This window comes from Pongo pygmaeus, chromosome 3, assembly GCF_028885625.2.
Source record: "Pongo pygmaeus isolate AG05252 chromosome 3, NHGRI_mPonPyg2-v2.0_pri, whole genome shotgun sequence".
NCBI lineage: Eukaryota > Metazoa > Chordata > Mammalia > Primates > Hominidae > Pongo > Pongo pygmaeus.
Window position 1 is genome coordinate 49,327,456 of NC_072376.2, and position 24,238 is coordinate 49,351,693.

General features: G+C 35.3%; 1 protein-coding gene across 1 annotated transcript in view; it reads left to right on the forward strand.

The window, feature by feature from the left end:
* The window catches only part of TMPRSS11D (transmembrane serine protease 11D), a 63,031-nt gene extending 44,969 nt beyond the window's left edge, over window positions 1-18,062 (forward strand). Inside the window, exons 5-10 of the mRNA XM_054485979.1 lie at window positions 579-736; window positions 3,800-3,838; window positions 5,542-5,719; window positions 11,403-11,662; window positions 13,062-13,204; window positions 16,440-18,062. Of these exons, the coding sequence (XP_054341954.1) occupies window positions 579-736; window positions 3,800-3,838; window positions 5,542-5,719; window positions 11,403-11,662; window positions 13,062-13,204; window positions 16,440-16,601 (940 nt within the window). The 3' untranslated portion in view covers window positions 16,602-18,062. The remainder of the gene's footprint in view (window positions 1-578; window positions 737-3,799; window positions 3,839-5,541; window positions 5,720-11,402; window positions 11,663-13,061; window positions 13,205-16,439) is intronic.
* Window positions 18,063-24,238: the final 6,176 nt, after the last annotated feature.

Genomic DNA, 24,238 nt, shown 5'->3' on the forward strand with positions numbered 1-24,238 from the left:
TGAGTGATGAAATCTTAATATACGACAAAAGTTAAAATTTACTTCTGTAGCCAGATGAATGGTCTAAGTACCAAAAAATTAAGTTGAGTCTCTAACTCACACAAATTTACAACCCTATCACTTTATGAATTTGTTTAGGAGACTATTTTTAATAACATTGGTGAAGCCTAAGAATAGCTAATATTTATAGTACACTTACTGTGTGCTATTGACTCTTCTTTGAAGTTTTGCATATAGTGATTCATCTAATCTTCATAACCCATTTTACATGTGAAGTGACTTAGATATAGAAAGATTAAGAAACTTACATAACTTATCCAAAGTTACACCGTAAAACTCTGGCATTATAACTTCAAAATCAGCTGTCCTATAGTGAGTACAGTGTTCTGTGCATTGAAATCAAATTTGTGAGACAGCATTGTGATATAGTATTATGTATGCAAACACTTACAGAGATCTGTCTAAAGTTAAATTCTGCAAATGAATTATTTAAAAGGGTTTATTCAAGAAGAGTATATAAACAGGATGGTGAAAAATGTCATGTTATTTGTTTTTTTAAATATCTTTATGATTTACAGGCAAGATGGTAGTGGTGTGAGAGCGGATGTTGTCATGAAATTTCGATTCACTAGAAATAACAATGGAGCATCAATGAAAAGCAGAATTGAGTCTGTTTTACGGCAAATGCGGAATAACTCTGGAAACCTGGAAATAAACCCTTCGACTGAGATAACATGTAAGTATAATTTTTCATAAACAATTTTATTTCAATATATCCCTCAAGTTTACCAATTCAAATTCACATTTTAAGTGAGAGGCTGACTTTTCTTTCTTTGAAACTAAACTATGAAAACAATCCATTAAAAAGCTAAATATACCATATAGCTCTCTAACATAAAGCGTTCTAAGATTTACAGAATCATTTGGCATTCTTATAGTAAATTTTATTTGCTAAAAATTCTCATTAATTGTCCCTGCAACATTCCTTATGAGTGATGTTACTGTCAGATGTCATTTGCGGATATGTCATAGGAGGGGTACATAGATGCTCAAGGTCAGAGAACTATTTAATTAATGATCCACCTCAGAGGCTTCTTCATTCTTCTTTGTAACATTTATCACAATTGAAATCGCAAAGTTATTTGTGTAATTTTTGTATTGTTTGGCTTCAACCTACACTGTAATCATCCTAAAAGAAAGAACCAGTCAACCTTCTTCATCCTACTACCCTCCTACCACCGAGTCTCCATCATATAACACATATTCAATAAATAATTCTTGCATGACTGAAAGAAAAGAAATAATATATGCATAGAATTTAGGGACATTCCTCCAAGTTGGTCACATTCTGCTAGTTTAATAAGCCATTATTTCTTCTCGATGAGCTCAAGATTAAAAGGATTTTGATGATTCCCACACTAGACTGGTAGGTACCAGTTACAGATGTACTAACCGTTAAATATTGAAATGCTTTCCTATTTGTTGGTAAACAATTACTGCACCAGGCCCACAAAGTTGTCTTCCGAGATGTTTCAAATCCACTGCCCCTGCAGCTAAAGAGTTATGCTTAGCAAAGCAAAGAACTCTAAGACACTGCTCCAACTCCATGGCCTGATTGCATCTTTTATGACTGGTCGATGCTCATGCACTGCAGTTTGTTAGGTAGTTGAATATTACCTCTGCTTCCACACATTAAGGAATGCTCCCGAACGCACTTTCCGGGTGTTCATTTATTTAGCATTATACTAGACAATATGGTGACACAATGGTAACATAATAAAGGTTTCTACCTCCAGAGCCCATAATCTAGTTGAAGGGAAAGATATTCCAACACAAGAGTGTTGACAATCAAGATAGAATATGATCAAGGGCCCAGTGTGAGGCCCAGGCAATGACCACTGCAGGAACCCGGGGAAGAAAGAGACTAGCGTGCTTGGGATATCTAGCAAACGTTTCATGAAGGAGAATGGGCTTTGACTTTGAAATATGGGTAGAATTCACATATTTTGAGATGAGAAAAAGAAAAAGAAAGTTGTCAGAGAAGGAAAGCATGAAAAGGCAAATAGTCTGTACTGAACACGATGCTTTGACAGAACAATGAAGAAAGGGGCTGCTGGAATGATTGATTAGTGTTCATCATTCACATCATCGTCATCAAAACCCTTATTTAATGAGAACTTACTACTTTTTAGGCATGGCTTTAATGCCTTATATGAATTTTTTTCTTGATTAATCCTTACAATAACCATATCCCATAGATAGTTTTATTGTGCCCCTTAGAAAAGATAAATTGCCTAGGCTGACACAGTCAATATATGAGGCAGTCAGGATTCAGACTAAGTCTGTTTTGTTCAAAAAATTAAGAATGGCCAGCTTTTTAAAATTTTCTGTCTCCAAAAGTATGATTTGGCTCCACTGAAGCTTGCAAAACAAATGTGATACCCAAACCTTGTGAAACTTTTAGTGGGAAATAACTTTGCATAAGTCGGTTTGAGAGAGCATGGAAACTTGTCTTGAAAAGTTTTAATTTATCTTGCAGGAAATAAAAATGATGGGTTTCTCAATTAAAAATTTCAATCAAGGAAGGATATGATCTAACAAAACTTTTTTAAAAAAGATCAGTCTGGTAAGGTAGAGGTGCATAAACTGAAAAGGAGCAAAAGTGGTGGAATTCAGTTAGAAAATTATTGTAATTGTACTGATGTCAAATGATGAAACCATGAACTAAAGTAGTAGCAAAAGGAGCGAGGAGGATGGAATAATTCAAAAGATAGAGGACAGAGGTGCAGAACCTGGAGATTATAAGATGTGAAAGGAGGAGTTTGAGAATATTTCGGATTTTGGAAGTGGTGTCATTTTACTAAAAGGAAATAATAAGTAGCAAATTTTGGATAAAGTTGGGTCACATTGAGTTTGAGATGGCTGTTGGACATGCAGAGAAAACTGTCTTGTATGCAATTCTTAAATTGAAATAGACAGACCTTTACCCTCTGATACTGACATATTTTCCTTTCCAGGCTCACCCTCCATTTCCCTAAACACAACACATGCACTAGCTCTCCTTACTTTATTGCTCCACAAACATCTTACACCTCCAAGCATTTGTGCCCACTATACCTTCCATCTGGAATCTCTTTTGTCCTTTTGTGTGCCTGAAAAATTCCTTTCAGATCTTCAAAATACAGTGCAGATGCTATTTCTTCTAGCTCAAATATTATATCTCCTCCATATAATTTATATTAGTTACTCTTTTCTTTTCTCTACTTTGCACTTACATTTATTTGAATGATTGCTTGATTAATTTCTATCTGTAAATTATGTGAGGGCAGGTCCTCTATATTTTGCTCACAGTTAAATCTGCAGCACTTATTATAGAATGGTATCATTAGAGTAATATACATATATTTGAGTACATGATAAATTAACTTCCCTTATAGTATTTATCACATTGCATCTCAGTGACTTGCTTATGTTTCTGTTTTCCCATATAAATTGAGTAACTTGAAAAAAGAGATATCTATTAAGTATTTAATGAGAAATTAAAGTACAAACTTTAGTATGCATAACAACAAATTGGGAAAAGGTTGTAAACAAAGAGATTTGTAGGGCCCATGAGTTAGAGATTGTTTCAGCAGGTCTGAAAGGAAGCCTGGGAATCTGCATTTTAGAGGACCCCCCCACTGCCCCAACCAACAAGTAATTCTGCTTCTTGTTGTCTGAGTACTGTACTTTAAGAAATTATGGTGAAATGATATACAGACTTTATTGTATTTATCTTATTCTCATTTTTTAATACTAGCACTTACTGACCAGGCTGCAGAAAATTGGCTTATTAATGGTAAGTTTTAATATTATTTTGTAATTATAATTTGCCAAATCATAAAGAGTAGAAGTGCAAGTCTTTTGTGTACTTTTGGCCAAGGCAGTATCTATCAAGTTGATGTCTTTGTTCTTAGTTCGCTCAGGTGGTGTTGAAACAAGACAGTGCTGATCCCAAGTGTCCCATGGAGTGGACTTTAGGTTTCCCCTTTCCTTTTAGAAAAAGGAAGAAGTTGTAGTGGAGGACTACCCACTCTGCACTCAAAATTGCCCTCATGAAAATTTCCTTGGCAGCTTTGAGAACCTTTTACTGCCCTGGTTCTAAGGTGACATTTCTGTAGACTTACAAATTATGTTTGATGACACCATTTATGTAGCTTCTCCTAACCACCAGAGTAGCTTGCTTTGTTGTGAATTCAGGTTAATCACAAAGTATAATAAAAAAGAATTATCAGAAGTCTTCTCAGCTTTGGGTCTATAACCTGAAGGAAAAGTCACTACTCTTCAACATCATCCTATGTACTCTCAGGCTAGGATAGCAGAAATGCATTCCCTAGAAAACAGCAACTTACTTCTCTGACCAAAAGAATGCAGTTAAAAATTAGTTCAATGCACCTGGTTAGCTGGCCTATCTTAGGTACTTAAGTGATTTTCCAAAGTGATGGTAGTCCTATGGGTGTTTTTCAGCTTCACTACATATTTAATTCATGCTTATTGTTAATGAAACTGTGATAAGCAATTTACTAGGGTATTTGTTTGGGAGATGCCACAAAGGAACATAGGTATCTCTTAATGGGAGCCTGGTCCTCCTTTATCCAGGAAATTTGCTGGGAAAAAAAAGCCTTTAGGTGGTTGTGCTATTAAACCAGGGCACTACTTAAGAGCCAGCCCATCAATAGTTGTGTGATTTACCGTTAATTTCTTAATAATAGACCACACAAGAGAAGAAAATCATGGGAATGCGAGTTGAGAGGAATTGGGTGATCAGCCTACCCCAGCCCATTTCAGCTCTGGCCAGTAGACTATTCACGGGCTCTTTGAAAACATTTAAATAAACCTCATTTAGATACTAGAAACCCTCTGTCACCCTCAAGAATATTCTGTGGTATAGCAACTCCTTTTTGAGGGCATGTTTGGTAATACAGCATCAGTCTTGGAGGTGGACTGGATTCTACAAGATGAACTGCAGTCACTAAGGAATCTTTTGGATGAGACCAGTTTTCCTCCAACTTCAATGTGTTCATGAACCTCACATCAAAGTGCAGCTTTAGATTTGTCCCATGATGTGGTTCTGATAATCAGCACTTCTAATAAGTTTCCAGGGGATGCCCATGCTGCAGGCCCACAAACCACACTGAGCATAGCAAGACTATTGAGAAAAAGGAAATTTCCCAGGAGCCTGTGGCCTGAGCTGGCACATCCAATAATGACCTATCTTATCCTCAACTCATGGGGCATTCCAGGGAACTCTGAAGCTGCTCAAAATTTGAAGCCTATATGCCAACTAAATTCAGAAATGTTCACCAAAATGCCATCTATAAGCAACAGTAGTCACAAATGCATTGTAGAAATATATTGATCATGCTTTTTGGAAAGTCCAGCATGTCCTGAGGAAGAATGTATAAGACATAAAAGTCATAAATTATGGAAAGACTCTTCAGCTTCTTCCAAATGTAAAGGAATCATGATCTTCCCAGCACATTAATGCCCTTTTCTCATTAGAATGTGGGGCCGGTCCAGACCTAATAACATTGTCTGAGCAGAGAATCCTTGGAGGCACTGAGGCTGAGGAGGGAAGCTGGCCGTGGCAAGTCAGTCTACGGCTCAGTAATGCCCACCACTGTGGAGGCAGCCTGATCAACAACATGTGGATCCTGACAGCAGCTCACTGCTTCAGAAGGTGAGGCCACCACTACCTACCCACCTGGGAACAATTAGAATAGACAGGTCATGAAGACTGCACCCTCTACCCTAGGATTGAATTGAGCCAGAAATAATTCAATGCAAAAAAATCAATAAGAATTTTCTTCCTATTCATGAAAGGGAAAGGATTTTTCCCCTTTAGCATGCTAATTTAGTGCTATTTCTCTGTTTCAGGTAATAATATATTAGCACAGTAAAGAACAAAGATTTATATGTCAGAATGTTTTTTAAATCCTACCTATAAAAGCTTAAGAAATTTACTAAATCTCCATAAGCTTTACTTTTTTTCCAAATTAAGGGACAACACTGTTATCTGTGACTTGGTGTTACTGGTAGCATTGAGTACACTAATGTAAACATATGTTAAATGTTAGCAAAACGAATTGTTGTGGAAGATTTGCACATTATATCATGGAAACTGATGGCTAACCTAGAGACTGCCCCTTGCCATTAATTTATTCATTCATAAAGATTATTGAGTATCTAGTATGAGCACAGTGTTATATATTGTAGAAGCTACTAGTATAAACAAAGTATTGCCTCTGCCTTCAAAGAGCTTACACTCGAATGTTGGAATCAGAATGCACAAAAATAATGATCAATTACAATGAACAGCATAAATAAAATTAATTTAGGCAACTTATAAGAATTCTTAATTGAGGTGACTAAACTATTGCCAACACTAGGGTGATATGCTACCAGTGGAGAATAGGTTGCATAAACTGACCGTATTGGTAAAAAGTTCACATTGCTCATAAAAGAAGGATTTTAAATTTCAGCATAACTAAAATCTGTTTCAAACCTGGCTTGTTACTGGGGCATCGCAGACCACAACAGTTGTTGGGAACTTAACTCCAAAAGTTCACCCAGAAAAATAATGGAGATTTGAACTCACGTGGCCCTGACCATATCAATTTTCTTCTCAGACTCTTACTCTAAACTGGACCTCTTTATCACACACACAAAGCCTTCCATAGTCAGATCAATCCAGTCTTATTTCTCAAAGCATGTACCTTGAGCTTCAGATAAACAGCATTGTTCTCTTCCCCTGGACTCTTCCTACATTTCCCTACCTGTGAGTATCTGCTCAATCTGCTTATCCTTGAAATGTTAATATATTTCCCAAATCTCTATTTGAATTTTATGAAATTTTTGATAATTTCTAAGTAGGCTTTTTCAGATTTATAGGCACTACTTCATGGTACAGTGCCCGTTACAAAAGTATTTGTTAAATTTAGAAGGAATAAAGATTTAAAAGACTAGGGTAGTTCCTGAACTAAAGTTTTAGGAAATCCCAAATTATTTCGAATTTTTCTTGTGGTAATTTTATAACTTAATATTTTTATATGCAGTGAACAAATGTGAAATTTTAAAAGATACTTCCAGAATTATCAGTTTTCTGATGTAGATTGGCAAATTTATTACTATATCCCAAATAACCCAAGAGACAAAATTCACAAAAACATTTCAATCTTCATTGCCACTTGAAAGGCCAAAAAGCAGAAATGGCACCCATTGATTTCAATCATACTCTTGAGTGTGGGAACCAGGAATTAACATACCTGGACTTATCAGGCACTTAGCATAACCAAGAATGGAATAGAAACCTTACTGGATTCTAAGCCCTATTCAGGCCCAACCGCCAAAAACTAAGTAAATGATATCACTATAATGAAAGCCACAGTTATAAATATCACCAATGATTACCAAAGGAATCCATGGAACTTTGAATTTTGCCACCCCACATCCTTCTATTCATTACCATGATTGATCCACTGAAGCTAACAAACTCTGTGAACCTTGTATCGGACCCCTCCCTAAAGACCTGATTGTCACTGAGAACCATCAGTGAGGATTTGTTTGGGGCATGACCAGCCTTACATCAAAGTACATAGAAGTGATGAGGTCTTATCAAAGAGGATTATTGAATTATCACCTCTTCTATGTAGCTTTCCCTGATACTCTCTTTCCTCTCCATTGAGTTCCACAGAAATTTGTTTATCTGCCTTTAACAGTTGTCCTCCTGATTTGTGATATTTGACTTAACTTCTTGTCAGTTTCCTTCACTAGTGTGGAGTTCCTCAAGGAGAGAGACCATAAGTACTTATATTTTTATTCCTGGAGACTCATACTATTCCTTATACAAAGTAGACACTTAACAATGGCTTGCTGAACTATAATTAATGAAAATAATAGCTACCTTCATGAAAGTTCACTTTGTGCCAAACACTATACTTGACATAATACATTTGTCTCATTAATACTTAACAATTGTGTGAGAAGGTATCACCAATCACATTTTATATGTAAATAAACCCCAGAGCTATTAATTAACTTGTCATAAATAACACTTTTCATATGTGGCATAGCCAAGATTTAAATATAAATGTGACTGGTTCCAAAATGATGCTCTAATTCACTTGCTGGAAAGAAGGAAAGGAAGAAAATAAACAAGTGGGAGGAAGAGAGAGAGGGAAGAGAGAAAAGGAAGGAAAGAAAGAAGAGTCTCTTCAGAACCTTCACTGTAAAGACTCCAAGCAAAAGAAGTTGAATATAAAAACAAACATGGGTTTGTTTGTTTTCTAATATTTTTTCTTCAAAATTTTTAACTCTGGTTCACTCTTACACAAACTACTGTGTCTTATAAAACTATTTCTGGTCATATAATTTTTATTGTCTGTATTAACTTCACTATCAAATCTCCATAAAACTCCTAAATTGGTATTATTTGGTTACATTTTGTTTTTACTTAACCCTTAGGAACAATGATAAGTTAATCAGCCCTCCAAATCACAGATCCTTATTTTCATCAGTCTGTAAAAGGCATTTCTCTCATTTTATTTTTCTTTTCCTCCTGTCAACCCTGGATTTCACTTCCACTGCCCTCCTTCCGCCCATATGCCTCATACTAATATATTCGAAATATACATGTCTTAAAGGTATATGCACGCACCTATAAAACCTATAGTTTTTTTGTATGTATATGTCTTTAATTTAAATAAGTAGCATTGTGTAAAAGTCTAATATTGTTTCTTACTGTTTTCACTCAATCCTTGGAATTTTCTTCTGATGCACTACTGCATAGCACCCCATGGTATGCAGCCACCATATTTCCTTCATCCAATTAGGTTGCATGACCTACCTTCCCATTGCCACAAAGCGCACACACAAAATATTTGTACTTATCTTTCTGTAAACTTTCAGGAATTTCAGAAGCACACGTGCAGGCTGCTAAATATACCAGAATACCTTCCAGGCACTTAAATCTTTACCACTAATGCAAAAGAGGCCCAATTTCCCTCCACATCAACATTTAGTATTATTCTTTTGTTTAAGTTGTATCAATCTTTTAAATGTACATAAGATGCTCATTTTTATGATTTTAATTTCTCAGTTTACTAGTTTGAGTACCTTTTCATATATCTAAGAGCTGTTTTGATCTCTCCTACCATAAACTGCCATTAATATTCTTTGCCTATTTTATAATGGTTTTTCTGCTTATTTATTACTGGTTTACAGACTTTTAAAATATATTCTACAAAAATTTTAGATATTAAACATTACCAATATTTTCCCATGGTTCCTCATCCATCTGGTAAATTTGTCTATAGTATATCTAATTTTGATTTAATAGAATTCATTCTTTTTTTACCTTTTAGTTTGTGTTTTTGTTGTTTAGCCAAAAAGTCCCTATTCCTAGGTCATAAAGGTAATGTCCTTTTTTTTTTACGCTACTGTTCTCTCTCTGTCTTCCCCTATGTATATAGATGCACATATACTTGTACACACATATGTATACCTATATATGAGGGGAGTTCAATAAGTTTACGGAAAATAAAATTAAAAGATAAAATAAAAAATTATAAACTTTATTTCTCAACATAATCTCCTTCAAGTTCAAGACACTTTTGTAAGCAATAATACCAGCCATATAGTCCATCCCTAAAGAACTGAGGGTCCTGAGAATTTAACTATGTCAATGCAGTCTTTTTTACATTACTTTTTTACAGTACTTATTGAAGAAAAATGGGTGCCCTTTAAAGATTGTTTTAAGATTAGGAAACAAAAATAAGTCAGAGGGAGTCAAATCAGGACTGAAAGGTGGATACCTAGTGATTTCTTGCTGAAACTTTCACAAAACTAACCTTATTTGATGAGAGGAATGAGCATGAGCATGGTTGTGATGGAGAAGAACTCTGGTGGAGCTTTCCTGGACACTTTTTCTACTAAAGCTTTGGCTAACTTTCTTACTCTCATAAGAAGATGTTATTTTTCATTGACCCTTTAGAAGGTCAACAAGCAAAATGCCTTCAGCATCCCAAAAATCTGTTGTCATGACTTTTGTTCTTGACTAGTCTGGTTTTGCTTTGACTGGACCACTTCTACCTCTTTGCAGCCATTGCTTTGATGGTGCTTTGTCTTCAAAATTGTATTAGTAAAGCCATATTTCATCTTCTGTTATAATTCTTCAAAGAAATACTTCAGAATCTTGATCTGACATGTTTGAAATTTCTATTGGAAGCTCTGACCTTGTGTGCAGCTGATCTGGGCAAAACAGTTTTGGCATCCATCAAGTAGAAAGTTTGCTCAACTTTAGTTTTTCAGTCAGAATTGTATAAGATGAACCAGTTGAGATGTCTACGGTGTTGTCTATTGTTTCTCACAGTTAATTGTTGGTCCTCTTTAATTGAGACATGAGCAAGATGAAATTTTTCCTAGCAAATTGATGTGGATGATCTGTTGCTGCGGGCTTCACCCTAACAACATCTCTTTCTTTCTTAAAACAAATTATCCATTAGTAAACCGATGATTGGGGGAGACTCTGTCCACATAAACTTTTTGTAAGGCATAAATAATTTCACCATTCTTCCAGTTTCACCATAAATTTGATGGTTTTTTGCTTCAATTTTAGCAGCATTCATGTTGCTTTGATAAGAAAGCTCTTTTCAAATTCATGTCTTATTCCTCTTAGTGCCTCAAACTAGATCTTGTTCAGTATAACAAGTTAGTATGAGTTTATCTGCATGCAAAAATTTTTGAAATCCATGCATAGTTTGTTTATAATATACATTTTCCATGAACTTTTGAAGACCCCATACATACATATGTATATATATGCACACACACACACACACACACATATACCAAAATCTTCAACCATTATCAGACTTAGTGCAGAAAAATTATTCATCTATTAACAAGATAAGAATGCCCCTTATCATCACTACTATTTAAATGGAGCTCCTGGCTAAAGGAAAAGACAGGGATTGAAAGAAATTAGTTAAATCTAAAATGTTTATTATTTCAGGTTTCTTAGTTGCTTAAATGGGAAGGGAGGTATGGACAAAAGAGAAATCAAAGATATTTGTGTTATGCTACTTATCATTAAAGTATCAGAATAACTTCATTGGAATAGAAAAACACCAAGATCACCCCACGATATGTTTTCTAAAATCTTCTCCATTCCTTTAGACAAGTGATCATGTATTCAGCCAGTGAAGAATTAAACTCACTTGCCAGCTTATAATGCAGGAAAATATAGCAAAGAGATGTGGATCCAATAGTTTCTAGATAGTGGTACAGGATGGCTAAGACAAATTTATATATCTGAAATGTTCACAAATTCCCTACTCATATAGCATGTTTTCATAATGTTTTAGCAACTCTAATCCTCGTGACTGGATTGCCACGTTTGGTATTTCCACAACATTTCCTAAACGAAGAATGGGAGTAAGAAATATTTTAATTCATAACAATTATGTATCTGCAACTCATGAAAATGACATTGCACTTGTGAGACTTGAGAACAGTGTCACCTTTACCAAAGATATCCATAGTGTGTGTCTCCCAGCTGCTACCCAGAATATTCCACCTGGCTCTACTGCTTATGTAACAGGATGGGGCGCTCAAGAATATGCCGGTAAGTGTCTCAGAAGAAAAAATTAACAATAGAAATGTCTTATATTTGCTGTTAGGTAATTTTTTAAATTAGGAAACACCTGGAATAGGTGTTTCTATTCTTCTGCAGACAGAACCATTCTATATTCTGCTCAGCCCAAGCTCAGGCTACCCCTGAGTTTCCTCAGCAAAGCAAAGCAATGCCCCAGAAACTATGGGGAATTCTCAAATATAGTAATAGGAAAATGTAAAAGAAAGTTATGAAGAAACATGAGTTCTTTAATAATCCGGAGATTCTATAAGATTCAAATAGCTTCCCTATAAACAATCAAAAAGATTTTGTTTGTTTGTTTGCTTGTTTTTTAGAGACAAAGACTTTCTCAGACTGGAGTGCAGTGGTGCAATCATGGCTTACTGCAGCCTCAAACTCTGGTCTTAAGAAATCCTCTTGCTTCAGCCTCCCAAGTAGCTAGGATTATAAACAAGTGTGTACCACCATACCCTGCTTTTTTTTTTTCTACAGACTGGTTCTTGCTCTGTTGCCCAGGCTGGCCTGGAATTCCTGCCCTCAAGCCATCCTCCTGCCTTGGCCTCCCAAAGCAATGGGAGGATTTAGATTAGACATTGTATGAGGCCTTAATAATCCTTAAAGTACTAAGTGCCCTTTAAAGTATTCTGGGATAAAATAAATCCTGCCTCTATGGTAAAAACTTGATGTGTACATAAACATTGGTCATATTTGTTTACTGAATGAATAAAATGGAAACTAAAATGAAGACAATGCACAAGAGCTACTAGAACCAGTAAGAGTATCAGCGAAGGAGTGGAAGGGCAGCATTGACAATTTCCGTAGGCTTTTACCCATGTTGTAGATTGTTTCTCCAAGGAATAATACAAAGGCTTAATAGTCCTAGAACATGTTCTATTGTGTTCTTGTGGCCCAAAGTAAATTGGTGTAATAAATAACATTTGTACCAGTCGTGAAAAACTAGTGGTGTCATTCTGAGAGTACATCAAAATAAAATAGACTAGTTCTTTAGCCTCGAAACTAGACTGGTTTCTCTTTTGCTGCTAGGTTAAAGGTGATTCAATATGTCATCTTCCAATCCAAAATCTGTCAGTGGATAATTTCAATGCTTTTAGTCAATTTTAAGATATTTGTTTTCTCTAAAGGTTTAAGGGGCACTGTGTCACAAAGCTAAAGCAAAAAAAAAGAAAAAAAAATTGATCTGTGAAAGGGGTTATCCTCATCTACTTGGGGAATTTTTGCTGCGAAGAAACTCCAAAGTAAATCTTTAGGAGCCTTCATTGTTAAATATGAAATAATGTTTGGAGTACATTTATTTCTTCTCAAATTTATTATAGGGTCAATAATGTACACATCTTGAAGTCCATTTTTTTCCTGCTTTTATACCAAACAGGCCACACAGTTCCAGAGCTAAGGCAAGGACAGGTCAGAATAATAAGTAATGATGTATGTAATGCACCATATAGTTATAATGGAGCCATCTTGTCTGGAATGCTGTGTGCTGGAGTACCTCAAGGTGGAGTGGATGCATGTCAGGTAAGCTCAAGACAATCTCATCCATGTCATCATCCAAGAAGTGTATAAGCACTTCCTAGTATGTGATAATGTGATAGACATAAGGGTAACAGTTACAATACGCAGCCCTGTTCCTCTAAAATTTATAATCTAGATTTTAGAAATAAATTTTTTTATGAATGAAGTTTATCTATCATGAAAGCATTAACTCTGAGAGGCCAAATTACAGAGTAGTTAACCATCCAAAGCGCAAGAATCAGAAAGACCTCGATTTGAATTCCTTAACCTCTATTACCAAGTCTCTTTAACTAACAGCTGGGGATAATCATAATAGCACCTAACTTTTTGGGTACTAAGAAAAATTAAATGAAGACTAAATATATCAGGCACATGTTAAGCAACAAAGAAATCTCATCTATTTCACTATTGTTAATGTAGACCATGGTCACTTGTGTTAATAACTTTAACCTCAACCTTTTAACTGCTATGAAGGATTAAATAAAAAATTAATCACTATATTATAAAAATTAATAGATATATAATAAATGAATTTTAAGAGATACATAATAATTCTTGGACACCTTGAAGATAGAAAATTTATACAAAATCCTAGTAATTTGAGTCACAAAAGCTCCTACAATAATGAAACAGTACAAATGAAAAAGAAAAGAAATAACTATTATATTTGGATCTAGCCCATAATTTTTAACCAAATGTATAAAAACAAACAACAAATATGAAATTCTCACTGTAAAGTGATTAAAATCAAGTTTGAATTCTAAAATTTTAAATTAAATTATCTAAACATAATTGATGCGGTTATATGTTTTAATAGGTTTTGTTCACATATCTGAAATCCAACTCCACATAGTAACAGGAACAGCTGGTGCCAGAAATTAAATATTCTTTTAGTCTGGAGTTTTAAAAAATCAATCTGTTTACTTGAGTAATTTGTTGCTGTTTTCATGGGTGAATTGTATACAGAAGGATAAGAATTAATTCTTCGCATCAAAAGGTCACTGACTTTCATATTTAGTGCTCATGGTCTTTAAAAAGTGGATAAAAAGTAGTTCTCACATTTTATGTGAAGCCCCCAATCCATGAGCACTTTTCCCAAAATGAAACATTTTTATCAACTGCAAGTTGTGTGTAGGTGGAGATTTGTTTTTCAATTGTCAAGATACTGTTAATTACCCAGCCTTTTATCTCCTTTTGGTGGAGATGTCTCTGTGCTAGGAAACCCTTCTTGCTCTCCTTCCTGTTTCTCTTTTACTACTGGCCCTGAAACAACAAATTCTCAAGTTTCATGATAGCTTTCCAAAGAATCCATCAATCAAGCAACACACCTCGACACTGACAATTCCAGACCTACTAAGAGCATTAAGACTTAAAAATAAACATGAGTTTTAAAAGGATGTTATTCATTATTTTCCCATTTATAATGTCCCTTACCTTCTGTCCTTCAGTGCATACAAATTATTCTCTTCCTTCAAGCCCAGTTCAAGCCATACCTCACCATGATACCTTCCATGTATATTCCACTCTAGGCCTCACTGATTTTTAACTGAAATACTATAATGCATAGTTCACACTTCAAAAAAAAAAAAAACAAAACACAGCACTTTACTTAAGAGCTTACAAGATCCTATTTGTTTTATCCATTCTTTTGTTCATTTTTACAATCATTAATTCAAAGGAATTATATTAATTACTTTCTATGCACTAGACATTGTGTTAGCACAACAATACTATCCCTGCATTCAGCAAGTCTATGGTCTACAAGAGAGGACACGAATTCAAATGTCAGTAGTCAAGCAGTGAAGCTGGCTAGATATGGAAAAATTACAAGTCCCTCTTGCTTTAACATTTGCTTGCCCACATTTGGTCAGACACCATGCAAAATAATTTCTCACTATAGAAAAAAAACACTACAAAAACAATAATATAAAGTACTGAGAACTGGTTAACTGAAGCATGCATATGTCATCTAAAAGAAGCAGGTGACAACCAGCTTCATGAAGTCTTGCCATGCATATTGGCACTTCTCACACTGACCCTTCTCCCCATCTAGACCAGTAATTAAACAGGTATGGACGAGCTAGCTACTAAGAGCAGCCAAATGAATAGCTGACTAATCTAGAAGCACACTTGGTAATAATAGCTGACTTTTATTAGTACTGACTATACTATATGCTAAGCTGCACTCAAAGTGCTTTGAGTTTTAAACTCATACAAACATTATATGAGGAAACAGAGGTACAGAGAGCTATTCACCAGCTTACCAAAGGTCACATAGCTGGTAAGTGGAGGACTTAAACCCAGACTATCTAGTTTCAGAACCCACAGACTTAATCTATTGTGCAGAAGGTAAGACATACTCAATCTGTCTCCCCAACTAGGTTATTATGTGCACAAATATTTATTGGTTGGTTGGTTCATTATTATGACTGGGCGGTAAGTATGTCATTAGGAGTGTTTTGCTTATGACTATATAAATTTCTTCACCAAAAGAAGACTTTTTGATGATATACTATGCATCAGACACCATGCAGGGTGCTAAGGTTAGGAAGATAAGTGAGACTTCTAGAAACTCATTCATTCAACAAATATCTCCTAAGGGCTAGAAGCTTAGGTTTCAGCAGTGAACAGAATAGGTATGTTCTCTTTCCTGTTGGACCTTATAGTATATCTGGGAAAACAGACATTGAACAAATATCATAAATGCAAGTGAGTGTTTCAGAGACATGCAGCTGCTACATCAAAACAAAACAGAACAAAACAAACAAACAAACAAAAAAACTGACCAGTGGGATTAAGTGTAAATAGGCACACAAATGCACAAATATGCTTTTATAAAATAGTGAAGCAGTGACAGAGACACACACAAGATATAAGGACACAATGAAGAACAATTGAGCCCAAAGCTGGAAAGGGTGAGAGTGTGAAGGAAAAAGGTTGGTCAGAGAAGTTTTCCTGAAGGAGAGAAAGCCTGGATGAGTAGGAGGCAACCACGCAGTGACTGAGGGAAATCTGAAAAATGTATTTGTCATCTTCTCAGACTTGCTGAAGGAATGACTTGGGTACTTTGAGGATTTCAGTAATTTTTCCACGACTTCGTATAATATTTCAAAAGGAAATAGGCTGACTTTATTTGTATAATGAATGTGACTCCTTCCTCGACTGCCATAGAAATAAACTCCTTAATATTTTGGGTTTGTCTTGCACTTAAGTAATCAGTCATTCCGTTTTTTTACAGGGTGACTCTGGTGGCCCGCTAGTACAAGAAGACTCACGGCGGCTTTGGTTTCTTGTGGGGATAGTAAGCTGGGGAGATCAGTGTGGCCTGCCGGATAAGCCAGGAGTGTATACTCGAGTGACAGCCTACCTTGACTGGATTAGGCAACGAACTGGGATCTAGTGCAACAAGTGCATCCCTGTTGCAAAGTCTGTATGCAGGTGTGCCTGTCTTAAATTCCAAAGCTTTAAATTTCAACTGAAAAAGAAACTAGAAATGTCCTAATTTAACATCTTGTTACATAAATATGGTTTAACAAACACTGTTTAACCTTTCTTTATTATTAAAGGTTTTCTATTTTCTCCAGAGAACTATATGAATGTTGCATAGTACTGTGGCTGTGTAACAGAAGAAACACACTAAACTAATTACAAAGTTAACAATTTCATTACAGTTGTGCTAAATGCCCGTAGTGAGAAAAACAGGAACCTTGAGCATGTATAGTAGAGGAACCTGCACAGGTCTAATAGGTCAGAGGGGTATTCTCTGGGTTTCACTGAGGATGAGAAGTAAGCAAAGTGTGGAAACATGCAAAGGAAAAAGTGATGGAATAATATTAAGACAAAAAGAACAGTATGAGGCAAGAGAAATAATATGTATTTAAAATTTTTGGTTACTCAATATCTTATAGTTAGTATGACTCCTAAAATTAAAAATGTGAAACTGTTGTACTGTATGTATAACCTAACCTTAATTATTCTGTAAGAACATGCTCCCATAGGAAATAGTGGATAATTTTCAGCTATTTAAGGCAAAAGCTAAAATAGTTCACTCCTCAACTGAGACTCAAAGAATTATAGATATTTTTCATGATGACCCATGAAAAATATCCTTCATCTACATAAAGGAGAGACTATGTCTATTTTATAGAGAAGCTAAGAAATATACCTACACAAACTTCTCAGGTGCTTTACAACTACATAGTACTTTTTAACAACAAAATAATAACAATTTTAAGAATCAAAAATTTAATCATCGGGAAGAATGTCCCACTACAGGCTTCCTATCACTGGCAGTTATATTTTTGAGCATAAAAGGGTCTTCAAACGCTAAATCTAAGTAATGAATTGAAAGTTTAAAGAGGGGGAGGAGTTGGTTTGCAAAGGAAAAGTTTAAATAGCTTAATATCAATAGAATGATCTTGAAGACAGAAAAAACTTTGTCACTCTTCCTCTCTCATTTTCTCTTTCTCTCTCTCTCCCCTTCTCATATACATGCCTCCCCCACCAAAGAATATAATGTAAATTAAATCCACTAAAATGTAATGGCACAAAAATTTATGTAGTTCACTACATATTCCTGAGTTTTTATGAGCTCCTAGTACAGCTAAAGTTTGCCTATACATGATCACCTATGCACCAGAGCTTCCTCCTTCTACAAGCCAACTCCCTACATCTGGGCATCAGGACTGCTCCATACATTTGCTGAAAACTTCTTGTATTTCCTGATGTAAAATTGTGAAAATACCTACATTAAAGCCATCTACTTTTAGGGAAAGGGAGTTGAAAATGCAACCAACTCTTGGCGAATTGTACAAACAAATCTTTGCTATACTTTATTTCAAATAAATTCTTTTTAAAATAATTTCCCTGCCTAATTATTTATGGAAGTTATGACTTTTGAAGGACAATTCAAAACCATTTATTTAAGTGGTTCTGCAATGAAAGAACCGCCACTTATACTCTGGTAAAGGCTTGGCACTTTCTGCTGCCTCTTAATCAAGCACTATAATTGAGGCAAGCATCCAGCTTGACACTCCTCAGTTGCACCCTGTGAAGACGATATAACTGGTAATTTAGAGTAAGCCTCAAGGGGAGGGAGACTTTGTGCTTGAGTGTGTTCGTGTGTTTGTGTTTGCAGCTGCCCTCATATAATAGCAGAGATATTTGTGTTTATTCTTATGTATTGAAAGCTATATAAAAGAAGATAATCATTTAGCAGAAAATAGAGCAAATTCAATTATTTATTGAAAACAAAAAATTATTTAGCAAAATACGCATATTTTGTGAAAAGATATTTGAAAACTGGGGGAGCATTTATTTTAAGAGCTTCTTTTTTTATGTACTGATAAATTCACTTTTCCTGACACCTATATATGGCTTCATGAAAGTAATTTTGAGTAGTTATGGAGGAGTGGCGATTTATAAATGCTTTCAGTCCTTAAAAAATCATTCTGGGAGCTCTGGAAGAAACTTTCTAGCACCCTAATTCAGTTGTAGAAAGAGTTATTGAACAAGGAAAATCCTGTTCAGCATACATACTAATCAATTTTTAAAAGCACACATACTAATCAATTAAAAAATGTGTCAAACGTAGTGAATATTTGGCACTAAAACTGAATCCTCCTGAGTTTAAAATAGTGAACAGAACTAATGAAAAGAGAATTATCCAAGAAAGTTTAGAGCAAACAGTTTACTACTTATTGCACTAATTGGACGTCTTAATTACAGAGTGTAAACTGTTCCTTTAATGAATGTATTGAGTCCTACTATGTTTGAGGTTCTCTGCTAACCAATGAAACGAAGATAAATAAAACATAATACTTACCCTTGAGACACGCAGAGAATAGTGATGTTGACAAACACATTATGCAATATAACATAAAGGATGAAATGATAGAGTACAACATTTCTGACAAGATAACAAAAGAATGGGAAGGTCATGGAAGACTAATAAAAATATATTTAATTTATAATAAAATCAAAACTGAGTCTTTCAGAGCAGCAATTTGCCACAAACCATGATAATTTCCCTGTGGTTAGGGAAAAAGAAACTAAGAACTTCTCAGATTATGAATCTAAATCCTTCACAGGCTCTAGTTTACACAACTCACTTCCTTTTCTTTCCAACTTGCTAAATATAAAATGGTTCAATGAGACCAAAAATAGATTTTTCTCTTTATATTTATTACATGTCTACATAATCCAGATATCAAACCTAGTCCTTTTCATTTCAAAACGTCAGTTTGATTAATCTTCTGTAGGGGAAACAGGTTATTTCCTTCTCTATTTCTGGTGTTTCATTGCATTTCTTTTTTTTTTTATTTAGACATAGGATCTCACTATATTACCCAGGCTGGAGTACAGTGGCTATTCACAGGTGCAATTATAGCACACTACAGCCTCAAATTCTTGGGCTCAGGTGATCCTCCTGCCTCAGTCTCCCAAGTAGCTGGGACTATAGGCATGCACCACAGCATCAGGCTTGGTGGGTTATTTATAAAGGAAGCAGTTGTCATTTGAAGAAAGAGATTGCTTTCCATGGGATCATTTTTTAAATCATGGGAGATTTTTAAGCAGAAGCTGGATAATCACCTGCGGTGATATTTTGCGGAAATGTTTTGAAAGATTTCTGTAATGCGTTGGGCTTAAAATCAGATTATTCCCAAGGCTGCTACACAGTCTAAGATGCTACCCATAATAAGCAGTTCTGAGGAGCATAAGATCTCTGAGAGAAAGAGGAATTTCAGAGTTTGGATATCGATTTGTTAGTTTGTTTAATCTGGTACTCAACTATGAAACAAATCACCTAAAGAAATCAAACCAATCACAATGTGAATTAAGTAACAATCCATTTTGGAGAAAAAGGCAACCAAATGAAATTGATGAGATGATTCAGAAAACAAACAGGGCATTTTCCACGAATGCCATTGCATTTAACCTACCTCCAACCATATAAGTTATACTGAAATTACTAGTGCAATAAAAATCTGTTGACACATGTTCTTGCTTACAAGTGAGAGCTAAACAATGGGTACACATGGACATATAGTGGAGAGCAAATAATAGACACTGGAGATTCAAAAGGGAGAGGTGGGTGAGGATTGAAAAAGTACCTGTTGGTTACAATGTTCACAATTCAGGTGATGGGTGCACGACAAGTCACGACTTCACCACTGCTCAATATATCTATACAATAATTAAAAAAAAAAGAAAAAAAAACTATACTTTTACCACCTAAATCAATTAAGATTGTTTTTAATATGGTTGACATGTTCAGAAAGAGATTTTTCTGCAAAAGTTATTCATCTATCCATTCATTCATTTTTTAACCATCCATTTATTTATTTATCAATAGTTTTTGCTCACTTGCCATGTGCCAGATACTATCCTAGGCCAGTCAAACTGAATTCGGGGAAAGAGCAGGACAGGCAAAAGAAAAAGCAAGTATAAAGTTCCTGAGGTAACTACAAAGTTGGTGGGTTTGGAAAACAGTAAGCAGCCAGTGTGGCTGGAACAAAATTAATGAAGGGGAGACTGGTATTAGGTGAGGCTGAAGAAATAGACATGTGGGCCACGTAGATAAGTTTCTGTTTTATTCTAAATGTGAGGACAAGAGTATGGAGGGAAATCATATGATCAATTTTCCATTTTCTAAAGATGAATCTGGCTACTCTACAGAGAACTACCAGAGGACAAGAGTAAAAGTGAAACTAATCAATAGACCATTGCAGTCATCTAGGAAAAGAACGAGCTTGACTTTGATTAGGAGCTAGCAGTGAAGATGGTAGAAAATATTGAAATTTAGGAAATATCTATAGGAAAAAATAATTTCTGACTGATTAGATTTAGGTGCTGAAGAAAAGAGAGAAATCAAAGTTGACTCAAGTTTTGGTCCTGAGATAGAAAATAACAGATAGAAAAATCTGTGAGGAGAACCAAGTTTGAAGAGTAGAGAATCAAGAGTTTCTTTCTGAATCTGATACATTTGAAATGTACAAGCTATGAGAATAGGTAAAAAGTTGTGAATATATATCTGTAGCTCAGGGGAGGGATTGAGAGAGGAAATATAAATTTTGTGGCATTTACAAAAACAGTTTCAGGGAAGTAGGGGAAAAAGTCATGTTGGAATGATGAGAAGAGAGAATTGGAAATATAGCTTTCGGAAAATAATATAAGATGATATCTTGATGACTTCAAGGTAAAGAAAGAAGTTTTAAAGATGATTTAAAAACAGATTTTAGTATCACAAATAAAAGGGACTTGAAGGAAATAATGCTAAATTTTTTTTAATTAGAAACTTTTTGTTATTCAAAAGACACTATTGTAAGATTAAAAGGCGAAATAACAGAGTGAGAAAAGATATTTGCAATTGTAAGGGTGGGAAAATTTTACTTTTACCATCTTAGAGTTTTTTTCAGCTAGACCTGAGAATTAAGTTGCCATAAGACAGATCAACAAGAGAAAATCATACAAAGTTAATAGAAGTTCTACATGGCACAGGAGCCTTCATAAGAAAATGAAGACCCCAAAATACAGTTAAGAGTTGAACACGGCCGGGCGAGGTGGCTCACACCTGTAATCCCTGCACTTTGGGAGGCTGAGGCGGGCGGATCACGAGGTCAGGAGATCGAGACTATCTTGGCTAACACGGTGAAACCCCGTCTCTACTAAAAATACAAAAAATTAGCCTGGTGTTGTGGCCGGCGCCTGTAGTCCCAGCTACTCAGGAGGCTAGGCTGAGGCAGGAGAATGGCGTGAACCCAGGAGGCGGAGTTTGCAGTGAGTGGAGATCGTGCCACTGCACTCCAGCCTGGGCGATAAAGTGAGACTCCGTCTCCAAAAAAAAAAAGAGTTGAACACATACTGAATTGAAGAGCACTAACGTTAAAAAAAAAAAAAAAGTAAATTATAAGGGAAGGCTAGAAGATATTTTATTTTGTTGTTTTGTTTTATTATAGACAGAATCTCACTCCATATCCCAGGCTAGAATGTGGTGGTGCAATCTCAGCTCACTGCAACCTCCACCTCCCGGGTTCAAGCAATTCTCCTGCCTCAGCCTCCCAAGTAGCTGGGATCACAGGTGCCCACCATTATGCCTGGTTAATTCTTGTATTTTTAGTAAAGACAGGATTTCGCCATATTGGCCAGGCTGGTCTTGAACTCCTGACCTGAAGTGATCAGCCTGCTTCGGCCTCCCAAAGAGCTGGGATTACAGTACAAGATATTTTAACAAGATCTGTGCAGAATGTTCTCAGCCTCAGCATGCCATCCTTGGTTACAAAATGGTTCTTTCCTTTTGGTTGAGGGAGTACATCTTTCACATGGGAATGTCATCTCCTGCTTTTAAGAAACAGAACAAAGGTCAGAGTGATCTTGTACCTGCTGTTTTCAAATGGCTTTAACTAAAAATAGTCAATATGCCAGAATAGCATATTTTTAATTTCTATACAATACATATAAATTTAAAAATATATTGTATCTAGAATGCATGAAAAACAACTACAAATAAATTTTTTAAAGACCAATAACATAATAGAAAATGAGCAAAGAGTCGGATTAGGCACATCGGAACAAAAGAAGTGACCAATAAATGTAAGAAAAAAAGGCTCAACATTATTGGAAATAAGAAAGATGAAAATTAAAGCCATTGTAATATATCACCACTACACATGTATCAGAATGGGTAAAAATTAAAAGTTGCCAATATGAAGAACTGGCAAGAATGGGGGAGTATAAATTGCTTTAATAAAATTGGAAAATGGTACTATCTAATAAAGGATATCATATACATATCTTATGACCTAGGAATTCCATGCTAAAGTAAATACGATATAAATGTATGTACATGTGCAGGAATATTCAAAGAAGCATTATTAATCATAGCCAAACAGTGGAAACAACCAAATATCCATCATCAGTAGAATGGATAGATTTTGTTATAGTCATATAACAATAGAATATCACCCTACAACAAAAATGAAAATCATAAAATTAAACAAAAGAAGTCTGGCTAGGCACAGTGGCTAACATGCAGTGTTTGGTTTTCTGTTCCTGTGTTAGTTTGCTGAGGATGATGGCTTCCAGCTTCGTCCACGTCCCTGTAAAAAACATGATCTCATTCTTTTTATGGCTGCATAGTATTCCATGGTGTATATGTACCACATCTTCTTTATGCAGTCTATCATTGATGAGCATTTGGGTTGGTTCCATGTCTTTGCTATTGTAAATAGTGCTGCAATAACCTTGTGTGCATGTGTCTTTATAGTAGAATAATTTATATTACTTTGGGTATATATCCAGTAATGGGATTCCTGCATCAAATGGTATTTCAGGTTCTAGATCCTTGAGGAATCACCACACTGTCTTCCATAATGGTTGAACTAACTCACATGGCCATCAACAGTGTAAAAGTGTTCCTATTTCTCCACACCTTCATCAGCATCTATGTTTCTTGACTTTTTAATAATTGCCATTCTGATTGGCGTGAGATGGTATCTCACTGTGATTTTCATTTTCATTTCTCTAACAATCAGTGATGTTGAGCTTTTTCTCATATTTATTGGCCACATGGATGTCTTCTTTTGAGAAGTGCCTGTTAATATCCTTTGCCCACTTTTTAATGAGGTTTTTTTTTTTCCTGTAAATTTGGTTAAGTTCCTCATAGATTCTGGATATTAGACCTCTGTCAGATGGATAGGTTACAAAAAATTTTCTCCCATTCTTATTTCAGTTACCCTGATTTGATCATTATACATTGTATACTTGTATCAAAATATCACATGTACCCTATAAATATGTACCCATAATAATTTAAAATAAAATATTAAAAAAAAATTTTCTCCCATTCTGTAGGTTGCCTGTTCACTCTAGTGATAGTTTTTTGTTTGTTTGTTTTGTTTGCTGTGCAGAAGCTCTTAATTTAATTAGATCCCATTTGTAAATTTTGGCTTTTGTTGCAGTTGGTTTTGGTGTTTTCCTTATGAAGTCTTTCCCCGTGCCTATGTCCTGAAGGGTATTGCCTAGGTTTTCTTCCAGGGT